The sequence below is a fragment of the Tamandua tetradactyla genome, chromosome 13, assembly GCF_023851605.1.
Source record: "Tamandua tetradactyla isolate mTamTet1 chromosome 13, mTamTet1.pri, whole genome shotgun sequence".
Taxonomy (NCBI): domain Eukaryota; kingdom Metazoa; phylum Chordata; class Mammalia; order Pilosa; family Myrmecophagidae; genus Tamandua; species Tamandua tetradactyla.
In genome coordinates this window covers 89,848,045-89,861,174 of record NC_135339.1, presented here as the reverse complement: position 1 = coordinate 89,861,174, position 13,130 = coordinate 89,848,045, and the positions used below count along the sequence as shown (strand labels likewise).

Genomic DNA, 13,130 nt, shown 5'->3' with positions numbered 1-13,130 from the left:
TGGATAAAATAAATGCTTTAAAATAATCACGAAGAAATGTTCGGGGGGGATGGTGTACAGGTGGTTCAGGGGTCAAATGCTTGCTTTCTATGTGGGAGACCTAGGTTCAATTTCCAGACCATGTACCCCCCGCCCCCAAAAAAAAGGTTCGAGGGAAAAACAATAAATAAATAAAAAGAAAAAGGAAAAGAAATAAATAAAATAAGTAAAAAGTTTAAACCAAACACAAACAGGACAACACTGGTTAGCATGGTGTGGTGGTTAATTTTAGGCATCAACTTGGCTAGGTTATGGTGTCCAGCTGTTTGGTCAACCACTGGCTTGTTTATTACTATGAGGATGTTTCAGAAATGGACTTCCATCTATAATCAGTTATTTGCATTGAAAATCTATAAGGAAGAGTATTCTCAGCAATGTGGGGAGTCCCCTCTTCTAATTAGTTGGGGTCTTAAAAGGTAGAACTGAAGATGGCAGAGGTCAGAAGAAGAATTTCTGCCTCAACTTCAGCTTTGGCTCTTACCAGAATTTTCAGACAGTAAAATTTCCCTGGGGAATTCCAACTAACGTCTTCAACACCAACTTTATCGTAGTTACCAGTCAGTGGCCTGTCCTTTGTAATGTGGATTGCCAGCTCCCATGGTCATGTGAGATGATGGCTTATAATACATTTCTTACTATATATATATATATACACACCTATGCCTATCGCTACATCTATATCATCTATATCTGTATCATCTATAGCTGTATCATCTATATATCCTACTGGTTCTGTTTCTTTGGGGAACCCTAACTGACACACACAGTCTACAAGGTCTCCAGGGTTTGTCGCCCCATCCCCCCTCCAGGGTCCTCTCGCCCTGGGTACCCTCGCTGCCCCCAGCACAGGCCCCTGCTATGCTGCTCCCCTTTTCTGCAATGCCCTCCCCTCTAGACCACAACAGTCCTCAGCCCTGTATTTTATAGAGAAGGCGTCCTGACCTCTCAGTGTCAGGCTCGTCTGCCTATTTGACAAGGGCCATTCATTTGTAGCCTGAGTGACTTCTGGTTAGTTAGAGGGACTCTCCAATTAATTGTACTATTCTCTACTAGTCTGTAGCTGCCCGAGAGGACTATCTGCTTTGCTCAACATCATTTCCCACAGTGCTGGCTCAGAGCTGAGGTTCAATGAATAGCTGTTGAGTGGGTTCAATACACAAGGAGTCAACACTTCCCAGCTTGGACACCCATTGTAAAGGGCCTTTATGAAAGCCTCATTTACAAGGAAATGGTCGTAAGGAATAAAGGAACAAAAGTTCAGAGTTTGGCTCTTCTTCCTGTTCATGATACAAACTCTACAGAAATCTTCAAATCACCTTTTGGAGGCTTTTCCACATGGAACCCAAGATGCTCTAAGAATACACAGTGTAGTAGCAGAAAGCATCAGAGAGGTAAACCACCTTGTTGACTTCCTTGCATTCCTCATTCCATGAGCATCCTCACTTTCTGCTTCCCCGGGTATGATGTCACCCTGGTCACAGTACAGGTTGCAATGGACAAGGTGCAATGTCACACAGGGGTAAAGAGCCTGCACCCACCTGGCAAAGCCAGGACAGGTGTCAGAAAAGACTTCACAGAGGGGTGGGGCAGAACTGAATTGAGGGGGTGTGGAAGGGTATCTCAGGAAAGGGGGGAGGGGAATGGGGATCTCAGACTGACTCTGCTTCCCTAGGTAACCTAAGAGGGGGATCAGGATTGGGGGAGCCCACAGGAAGAGGTGGGCTGCAGAGGAGCACTTGGGCCAGCTCATGAGGCCAGGCTGGAGACGAGGGAATGACAACACCTGGGCTTCTGTCTTTCGTCCTGTATTCACTTACCATTTAACCAGCAAGCACTGCTGCTGCACTGTCCTTGGGAAAAGCACTCAGTACTCAGTCCTGTGACAGACACTTATTAAAGCATCTTGGTGGGAATTTGGGGTGCTTAGTAAGCTGCACTCTGTCCTGGAAGGTCCCAAGCATAGCTCATAACTCTCTGTCTTACTGTGGAAACCCTAAGTGGCTTCTCTGTTTTTTTCCCAATACTGTGGATTAGACACGTGACAGCTAGTGGCCCATTCAGCAGATCAGCTTCTCCTCTGGAGAAAAGTAACGGGCTGTTCCTGTGCTATGGGGTCTCCTCTATCTGGAGAGAGTTTTGAGTTGGACACACCAACCTCTTTGTTTTCAGGGTCAGTCCTTGACCCCAGCCTGGGCTCATGTCTTTCATCATCTTAGGCTAGAATGAGCCATTTTTAGAGCCTGCAATAGTCACAGCTCTAAAGCATGCACTGGCCTTCCACATCTTGTTTCTGATGTATTTTGACAACTTTCCTGTATGTTTGAAATTATTTCAAAACAAGAAGTTAAAAAAGAAAAAAACAGCAACAGCTCTGCGGCATCATGTGACCTCTGTATTATTAATAAACAAAATTCTCCATGGGTATGATTCATCCAACCAAACAGGGCTACATATTAAAACCTGAAGGAAAGAAATACTCTTGATGGAATTGATCAGGTTTTCTCTCACATTGGAATAGTAATTAAGTTCTGAGTATTTAATAGAAAGTGATCTTTTATGTAACTTGTGAAAGGTTGTCAGAGCATAAAACTAGTCAAATGCTCCCATCTAATTAATAGATAGAAGCACATTTGACAAAGGTGGTGAAGGAGTAACAACAACAAAAAATGAATTGCAATCTCTGCAGCATTAATTTATGATCTCCATATTATAAATGCCTTTTGATAACAGAAATCAAATTGTCAGTCAAGAATAGATTTTCTGAACTGGTATGTCCAAGGGAAAAAATCCTTTGGGAAATCAGGGCCACAACATGCTAGTAAAGTCCTGGTTTCTCTGTTCTGTGGAAGGAGAGCGGACACTCACTGGGAATGCAGCAAATTATAGTAACCTCTTATTTATATACATCATTTGGTATAATCACTCTCCACAATACAATGATGCTTCTCTATCAATAGCACCCCTTAACAGTTTGAATTAGATGTTTTTAACATTTCATGTGTGGATTTTGATTATGTAATCCTTCTGATAAAGGGTCAAATGTGAATTGGATGCCTAAGTTTTTAGGATAAGTAATACTTACCATTCTCAAAGATTTATTTTTCAGCCTAGAATTTTATACATTAAATTGTTCATGTAGGTCCAGGCTACAACCACTCCTTCCACTGACCAAAATAGGGTTTAGAGTTAGGGTTGAGATTCAGTTGTGACATTAAATGTCTCAAATATAAATTTTGATTTTATTATGTGACAATTTCTAAATAATCATAGGATATAAATATGATACATATTCCACTTTTTTAATTACCCTACTGTAAATCCAAACACAGGCATGTAAACACATATTCTTCCTCCCTAACTCTTATTTATAGAAAACTGCAATGATTTTTAAGGTATAGAAACTTCTTTGTTCTTCTTAGAAAATAACAACAACGAAAAAAATTATTGCAGCAACAATAAGAATACATCTTATTTGAAATAATTGGTTGAAAAAAGATGAGAAAAGGCAGCCTCTTCTCCCCACCCCTTGTGATGCTTTGAAAGGATTTATGTACCCTAGAAAAGCCATTGTTTTAATCCTAACCCATCATGTGGAAGCAGCCTTTTTTTTTGAAATCCCTATTCAGTACTGTAGACTGGAAGTCTGATTAGGTTATTTCCATGAAGATGTGACTCACCTAATTGTGGGTATTAACCTTGGATTAGAGGGAGATGTGACTCCACCCATTCTAGGTGGGTCTTGATTATTTTACAGGAATTCTTTAAAAGAGGAAGCATTTTGGAAAAGGCTTGAGATTCAGCACAGAGCCTGTGCAAGCAGAGCCTTTGCAGATGAAGAAGGAAAATGTCTCCAGGGGAGCTTCATGAAACAAGAAGCCAGAAGCAAAAACTAGTAGATGCCACCATGTTCGTCATGTGCCTTTCCAAGTTGGAAGAGAAACCCTGAACGACATCGACCTTCTTGAACCAAAGTATCTTTCCCTGGATGCCTTAGAATGGACATTTCTATAGCCTTGCTTTAATTGGGACATTTTCACAGCCTTAGAACTATAAACTTGCAACTTATTAAATTGCCCTTTTTAAAAGCCATCCATTTCTGGTATATTGCATTCTGGCAGCTAGCAAATTGGAACACCTCAATGACAGAGGTGTCAAGAATGACAGACGTGGCTGAAAACACTAGTGAAGTTCAATGTATTCTACACTGAGGGTCCTTAGAAATGGAAGCTGTGGTGTCAGAACCAAAGTTCAGGTCAACATCTAATTGGGAACTCTGCCAACAAGTTTGGTTGCAGCTTTGTGGAGGATGTTTGCCATATGGCAATGCAATTTCAGGTCATTAGGGAGGAAGCTCCCAAGCGATAAATTTCCCTCTTTTCCTAATTAAGTTGTATCATAGCTTTACTGAGGTTGACTAGAGAATGATTTGGAGAAATGCTGATGAGCTCCCATAATTAGAGCTAATTAATAATGGAGTACATTTAAGGGCAAAAAGACTCTGGCTCCTGTGATTGAAAAGCCATCCAACAAGTAAACAGAAGTTAATGGTAGAATGTCATGGGTGCATCTCCAAATTTTCAATTATCCCAAACCACAAGTGAAGGAACTGTGACCAGGGAGGAAAAGAGATTTCTCCAGGCATAGCACAAGAGTCATCCCCCAGTTCAGGGCTCTGAAGCAAGTCTGTACCTTAGTGCCCCTGTCTCATTATATATAAGGCTTCCATCAGACCTTCCCAGGCAGCTTCTGAAATCAATCAGCAGAAAGCTCCCATGCAAAATCATTTAAAATGGAAATGTTTACATTAACGTTTTGCCTGAAAACACTGCCTCCAAAGCACAGTAATATGAAAAGGGTCTAAAATGGCACTCACCACCACATCGGTCCTCATTTTTCCAAAAGTCTTGATCAAATGGGCATAATGATAATCTTCCATTTGTCGTAAAATAGCTGTCATACAAGCCACAAAGTTTCCCTGTGAAATGAACCAAAAGATGGAATTAATGGAGGGAGAACCACACACCATTACAAACAAGTATAGAAAAGCTTACTTTTGTATAGAAAAGTCTATACAAACAGGAGTTTGGGAATTGAAATTGTCAGGAAGAAGCAATGGGGTCTGGGTATAAAGCCCATGTTGGGCTACTCCTTGCTGGCTCGCCAACCTGACATATAGGTCATTTCCACACTCAGAATTTTTTTTTTTTTTTTTTTTTTGCTATATTTCTTTCTGGCTAATTGCATTAAATGCCTCCAGATACATGGTTACCCTGATTGAAAAAAAAGAAAGAAAGAAAGCTTTATATGTACATATGCCCAAAAATTGAAATCAAAATCACTTAAGTTTTGGGGTCTATTGGAAACTTGCTGCCCCAATTACCAGGCATTGAAATGTGTGTGCAGCTTCTCCTCCTGGATCATTGTGAAGGGGATTCCTTTTATTTTTCAAAATCAGCCTGTATTCCCCCTTGGCCAATTTAAAGGCAATCACCACTGACTCCACAATGAGTTATGATCCAATTCTCCTCCATGACAGGAATGAGGAGAAATGCAGGCTCATCAGAATGTAAAGTGGGAGAAATGGGAATTTCTCACGGCAGATACAGTGTAAGTAAAGGGTCAAGATCAGTTTGCAGGTAGGGGTGGCCAGGACATGTGTCAGTGGGGGAACACGTGTATGTGTGTGCAAATCTGTGCAGGGGCGTGTTTGGTAAGTGCACTGAAGGAGCTCCAGTGGATGAGCAGAGGGTGAAGCAGTCTTACTATCAGCAACTGTAATAGCTGACATTACTTTAAATCTGTCCTTGCTTTTCAATACTTCCCCTAAATAAATGATGTTTAAGAAACATAGGAGATATATTTTCTCCCACTAAACCAGTACAAGTCTGGTAAAATCATGAGATGAGGCATATTTTAAGACAAGTTGCCAATTTCCCCTTTGAAATGAGTTCCAAAATTGTATTCTTTCACTAACTTTTCTTTTACAAACGGTCTATTTGAATGCCTAAACCCTAAATGTCTTTTTTATGCTATTCTGGAACAATCGTTCTACAGTAACATGTTAATGTCAGATATATTTCCCGTTCATGCTATATCTACAGTATACAAATGTGCTTCCCAATGAGTGCTCTAAGGATGTATTACAACAGTGATAATCTGGTATCTTCCATTTGCCCCCAAATTTAAATCATTTGTGAATGATGACAACTGCTGAGGTTTAGATTTCAAGTTGGCATTCAAGGGAAGAGCTAAATAATGTTTTTGTTTTCCACTGGAGGAATGACTTACAAAATGAGAAAAATTATCTATTAAGTTTTAAAATGTACATATATTTTACATCCTATGGAGTTCAAGGGAAGCTTACTCTGAATCTTGTTTATGCCTTAACAAGATGACTTTTGGGTAATCGTCACGATAACAGTACACACAGACCAACTATGACACGTCACGCATTGTGCTGAGAACTTCACCTCATGGCCTCGTTCAACCGCACAATCAGTTCTCTTCTTGTCTCCATTTTACAAGCAGTAGAGCCGAGGCTGAGAGTGTGCCCCTTGAATGAGAAACTGGCAAAACTGTATGTGAACCCATCAGAGGGTTTAGTAGCTGATCAAATTTCCTTCCTTCTTAGAGACATCATCGTAATTGTTTCTCTGGGAAATCTTAGGTCACTATTAATGAACCACACAAGAGGTGACCCACTTTGTGTCAATTCCGCAGTCACAGAAGAAAGATGAGCAAGGTTGCAGCAGGGGCCAGGCCCCCTAGGGACGTGTCTGCATTCAACCCTGGTGGGTCAACTGTGACATGGTCCCCTGCCTGTTACAGGAGGAGCTTTCCCACCACAGGAAAAGGCCTGCATTGGCCCACGGGCACATACTTGGGGGGTTAAATTAACTTTCTGTGGGTCAAACAGTGAAATGGTACACTTTCATAATAGAATCACTGAACTCACAGAGTCAGCTGTTTATACTCTGAAAAATAACCCATCTGCAAAACCTGAAATCCCAAAGTGAAAGTAAAAACAAAAGCAAGAGCCCTGAGCAGTCCTGAGATCACGCAGCCCATAAGCACTGAGTAACACCAGGAGTGAGGCCAGATGTGCAAACAGGTGACATGGACACATGCAACGGAGGCAGCTGCTGTCTGGGTAAGGCTGAAAATCCACATAAGGCAGAGGGTGGGGATGCTGGCATGCTACAGAAACCAAAAAGTCCAAGTGAACTTTCCAATTTCCATAAAGCAAGCCTGGGAATACATAAATGGCTGGCCAGGGGGCCCCCTTACTGAAGGAGAAGATCATAAAGAAGGAGAGCACGGGGACACTTGTTTAACCACAAAGGGCACCCACTTGAAACTGTGTCATAAAGGTCAGAAGGACAGGCCATCACCGTGGTCCAGAGGCCCAAAGCAAGGCAGCACACACACCCTCTATGATATTTTGTAGGATTACCAGATAAAACACAGGATGACCAGCTTAAATTGAATCTCAGATAGACAAAGAATAATAAGTATGTCCCAAATATTGCATTAGACTCTGCATCTATCCTAAGGAGGTGTTTCATAAGTAATTTGTACTGCTCAACCTCTCTTAAGGAAGCAAGTTTTACTACTTTGGTGTTTCTCTAAGTTGAGGGCGGGGACTTCATTAGAAAGTGGAAAATAAATGTTCTATTAGATAGAACATTTAATAGAATAGAAGGCATAGAAATGTTCTCCCTGTCCCTCTGCCCTTGTGGAAAAGAGTCCCACCTATGGGGGTTGGTGTTTTTACAGGGCAAGCATTGCTGATGACACGCAGTCTTACTGCTCCCCTGAACACAGCAGAACCCTGCACAGCTACTGGGGGTCTTATGGAGGGGTTCAAGCATATAGTCACTGCAGTCATGTTTAAAACAAAACAGAAATGGAGGAGAGTGATGAAAAGAAAATTTATTTGCAGGCTCAAGAAAAGTATTATTCTGTGCTTTGATAGATGTGTTTTGAATGCATCTGAAGTCATATGAAGCTATCATTTCTAAATGCTGGCTAGGTTGTCAGGTGAGCTGGAGGTGAGCAGTGGTGCAGAACTCACTAGAACCTGAAACTGGAGACCGGCTCCTGCCTCAATGGCCATGTAAAAGTAAGAAAATAACACAACATATGTCTGTGACTTCAAAGCAATGTAAAATCGGGCAGCGAAGTCAGGACACAGTTGCAGAAAATTTAAAAATCAGGACATAAAATGCCTAATAAAAAAATGTGAAGCTCATTAGTAATCAAAGATGAAAATGATAAATCATTATTTGCCTGCCAAAAGAGCAAAGAGGCGTTTAAGTGATGATAATGTTAGCAAGGGTGCAGAGAATGAGGGCTCTTGTACACTGCTGGTGGGCGCATAAATGCTATAACCTTTTAAAAAGGTGATTTGGCAAGCGATTTGAAAAGTCTTAGGAAAAGAAAATACCCGTCACCTTGGTAATTCAACTTCTAGCATCCATCCTAAGGAAATAAAACAAGAATAGGGAATCTTATGTTCAAAGATGTTCATTGCATCACTGAAAACATCTACATATTCAACACTAAGAAACTAAATAAATAAAAGGATATTTTGTAGGATTGCCAGATAAAACACAGGTGTCCAGTTTAATTTGAATCTAAGATAAACAAAGAATAAGTATGTCCCAAATATTTCATTAGAAATATTGCATGGGACACACGTGTGAAGGAAAAGTTGTCCATTGTTTATCTGTAATTCAAATTGAACTGGGTGTCCTGTATTTTCATTTGCTAAATCTTGCAACCTTATCATAGTACAATGCTGCAATATTATACAACCATTGGAACAGTAAATATTAATGCAGTAAACATGAAACACTTTAATAGCATGAGGAAATGCATGAAAACAAAACCAGAGATAATTATATATACCCACTTCAGCAACATAAAGGATACTGCATGGGAAAAAATATGAAAAAAAATGACTAAAAGAAAAGATAACAAATAGCTAACAAGGGTGGGAGAATGAGCCCTGATCACTTTTATAAACACAACAACAACAACAACAAAATATAAAAGCGATAGCCCTGAGAGAAAAAACTATCATTGGGCAGCAAGGGCCAGCTCTCCCAGCTCTGAGCCTCCCTGCTCTGAGCCTCGCATGCTCTCTGCCTCAGGGCTACCCCTGTTGTGTGCACTGGCCTACCGCTTCGTAAGGCAACTGGAGACCTGGGCTCAACTAGCCTCCTCGCCACTCCTAGAACTACCTTCAACACCCTAGTTTTAAATCTGGTCAGGCCCCAGGACACTAGCCAAGTGACGTATAACTCAGGACAGGTCAACTTGAGGACAGGTAGGATAGATGATAGGGACAGGTACAGCAAAAGACAGGTAGAAGTGAGGATAAGTAGAGCCAAGGACAGGTAGAATAGAAAGCAGGTAGAACTGAGTGTACATGGGATGGAAGACAAATAGAACAGAGGAGAGAGGTGAGAGGACAGGTAGAATGGAGGGCTGCTGGTGGAGCAGGTGCCTTTTGTGACAGGCAGGTGAACGTGAGAGGCAGTGGAAAGGTATAGAGATGAAAAGTTTGGGGGTAAAAAACGGCAGATTAGAATGGAAATCTAGAATAAGACATACCTTTTAAGCAGCGGCTTTGTCAAGTGTGGCTGGTTTAAAGTGTACGTGTGAGTGTATGAATTAGAAGGAGCACGCCCAAAGGTTTTACATGACAGTCTTGGGCCACTGTGAAGATGCACTCCTCAGCATAGTAAAACTGGATTTAGCCATGTGAACTAATGCATGGCAAGCTAGACTGCTTCATAGCTCCATCACCCAGACAAGCTCTGTTCCATTTAACACTAGAGCTCACACCTTGCATGGAGCACACAGCCTCTCTGGGGGAAACCTGGCACAAGGTAGAAGGGTTAACAGTCTTCAGAGCACTCTCAATTCCAAGGGATGGAGGAACAGCGGTGGGGGCAGCAGACAGACACCCAGCAGCAGGGTCTGGAGGGTCAGGCATCCACTCTGGGTAAAGGGAGAACCCCACTCAATGACTCACAGGTGATAACTGATGATTTCTGGGTGATGATTTATTAACATTTTCACCATAGAAGTACTTTGAGAGAAGAATACTCATTTAGGTATTTAAATTTCAATACATTGATATAAATCAGTCTACCTCATAATTATCATTAAAAATTAAAGAGTTAAAGAGACAAAAATAAGAGTTAAGGGGAGTTTTGGGTTTTCACTTTGGTGTGGGTGTGTCTATCTGCTATTTTTCTTTTGGTGCAATGAAAATTGTCTAAAATTGAGAGTGATGATGATTGTACCACTAAGGAAGCTGTGAGAGACTATTTTGGATAGAATATATGTTACGTGACTGTATCTCAACAAAAGCTGCAGACACATAATTAATTAATTAATTAAAGAAAACGTAATCCTTAGTGATGTTTTCAATTTATTACCAAATACACTAGGCAAGAATTGTATTTAAGGTAGAAAAAATATGACTTGGTGATTCTGAACAACTTCCATTTGGGGGAGCATTCAACAAAGGATCAATATTTGTTAAGCAATGTTGCAAAGAATAGAATATAGGAAAAGGGAATGCAACTGAGAGTTGAATCCTACATGTAAAAGGCAGCTGTGACTTGAGATAAATCCATGTAAGGATGATTCTTGGTAAGGATAAGATGAATGCCCCAGGAGCAAAAAGACTTTTTATTTTCAGGAGGGAAAGACAATGGCAAAATGTTTAAGACTCTATTTGTCATGAGGAACTTTAAAAGGAGAAAATAGAGAGTCTTATCTTGTATTTAACCGGCCCAAGGATTTCTCTCCAAAGTCCCCAAAGAGCTGATGTTTGCCAAATTTATTATACTCCCTCATAACAAATGAAAAATAATTCAATATTTACACTTACCAATGCTTCCTCTCACTATGGCAATAACAGAGAAAAATTTAAAGCAAAAGGACCAAGATTGAGAGAAGACACAGCCAAAGATGAGAGAATTGGGGGAGCTGAAATTGGATGAGTAAAGGGTTCCCGACTACCCTTGTGGAGGGAGGTGGTGATTGTGCAGCAGTGACTCTGCTGATTCACACTCTGGAACTGGAGGTGCCAGGTGCCTCGGAAAGCAAGGCTGCACATGAGGTGAACACAAGGTCCGAAGCCCTTCAAATGCAAAGTTCCACCCTGTGTGCTGCTGCCAGCACATGCAGTGAGCAGACTGCCTGTTCACTGGCAGGCAAAGGCTGCAAAAAGAAGAGGAGGTGTGGCCTGGGCCACCTGGCAGAAAGTACCCACAGCTAACCAACACTCCGCCCTCCACTAAAAGGGCTTCTCTACAACACTGGCCACAGGGGTTCTGACAGTGAGAAGCTCGGCCCACGCCAGGCGACCAGGTAGTGGAGCCCAGCAGCCTCCATGCCCAGACCCCATGCAGAATCAGAGAATTGAATCAAGACTCCAGGGTCTCACGTGTGAGGTTCAATAGGCATCAACAAAGGAGACCTAAACCAACAAACTGGCCAACATTGGAAACTTAGAGGAAAGAAAGGAAGTTCAGGAAACATAAGAAAATTCAAAGAACTATAATTGATATTTTCAGGTAACTATGAGATTACATCCATGAAGTAAAAACATAATATTGTAAAAAGGAACAGATATTAAGAAAGAATTCTGGAATGTTCAAAATGTTAGAAAATGTAGCATTATAATAAATATGCTGGGAGATAAAGCTGAAGAAATCCTCCAGAAAACAGAACACAGAGTGAGAGAGAATGAGAAAAAGAAAATAAAAAAATTCAAGAAATTCAGTATCTGATGCATAGGAACTCCAGAAGAAAAGAACACAGAAAATGCAGAGATGGACGTTAACTATAGCAAATGATACACTATCCACTTAAAAAAAATTACAGCTAATAAGTGAGTTAAATTGTAAAATTCAGGATCAATACACAAAAATTGTTTCGCTATATTTTAAGAATGAACAATCCAAAAATGAAGAGAAGATAAGAATTTCATTTACAACAGCATCAAAATTAATAAAATAGGAATAAATTTAACAAAAGTAGTGCAATACTTACACTAAAAACTACAGAACATCGTTCAAAGAAATTCATGACCTAAATAAATGGAAAGACATCCCAGAGGCATGGATTGGAAGATTTAACATTTAGATAATACCCCAAAATTGATTCACTTGATCCAAAACAATCTCTATCAAAACTTTAGCTGGCTTCTTTGCAGAAATTAACAACCTGATCTTGAAATTCATATAAAAATTTAAGTGACTCAGAATAGTAAAAAATACCTTGAAAAAAAAAAGAAGCTTGAGGACTCCATTTCCTGATTTCAAAACCTATTATAAAACTACAGTAATCAAAACAGTGTGGTACTGGCATATGGACATATATAGAGGTGAATTGAATAGAATTAAAAGTACCTAATTTATAATCAACTGATTTCCAAAAAGGGTACCAATACAATTCAATGGGGAAAAATAGTCTTTTCAGTAGACTAGTACAATTGGATCTCCACATGCAAGAGCAAAGTTGGACTCCTACCTCAGACTATATGTAAAATTTCACTCAAAATGGATCAAAGACCTATCTACAAAAGATAGAGTATGCAACTTTTATAAGAAATCATAGGAGTAAATCTTTCATGACCTGGGATTAGGCAAATTGTTTTAGATACAACACCAAAAGTACAAGCAACAAAGGAAAAAAATAGATAAACTGGACTTCATCAAAATGAAAAACTGTCATAACATAAAGTGAAAAGACAACTCTTAACTGGGAGAAAATATTTGCAAATTGTATACATTATAAAGCACTTATAATTAGAATACATAAAGGCCTCTTACAATTCAATAATAAAAAGACAAGCAACCCAATTTAAAAATGGGCAAAGGATTTGGAAAGAAAGTCACCCAAAGAGGCTATGTGAATGGACGATTAATCAGTGCCTGGAAAGAACAACGTCATTAGCTAGCTTGGAAATGAAAGTCAAAATTATAATGAGATACCATATTATACTCACATCAGATGACTATGATAAAAAAAATACAGGTAATAACAAGTGTTGTTGATAAGATGGA

At 40.1% G+C, this 13,130-nt stretch overlaps 1 protein-coding gene across 1 annotated transcript in view; it reads right to left on the bottom strand.

Annotated features, from left to right (window-relative positions):
• Window positions 1-13,130, bottom strand: part of DOCK1 (dedicator of cytokinesis 1) — a 564,538-nt gene that overhangs the window by 213,206 nt on the left and 338,202 nt on the right. The window contains exon 28 of the mRNA XM_077126402.1: window positions 4,913-5,014. Within this exon, the coding sequence (XP_076982517.1) occupies window positions 4,913-5,014 (102 nt within the window). The remainder of the gene's footprint in view (window positions 1-4,912; window positions 5,015-13,130) is intronic.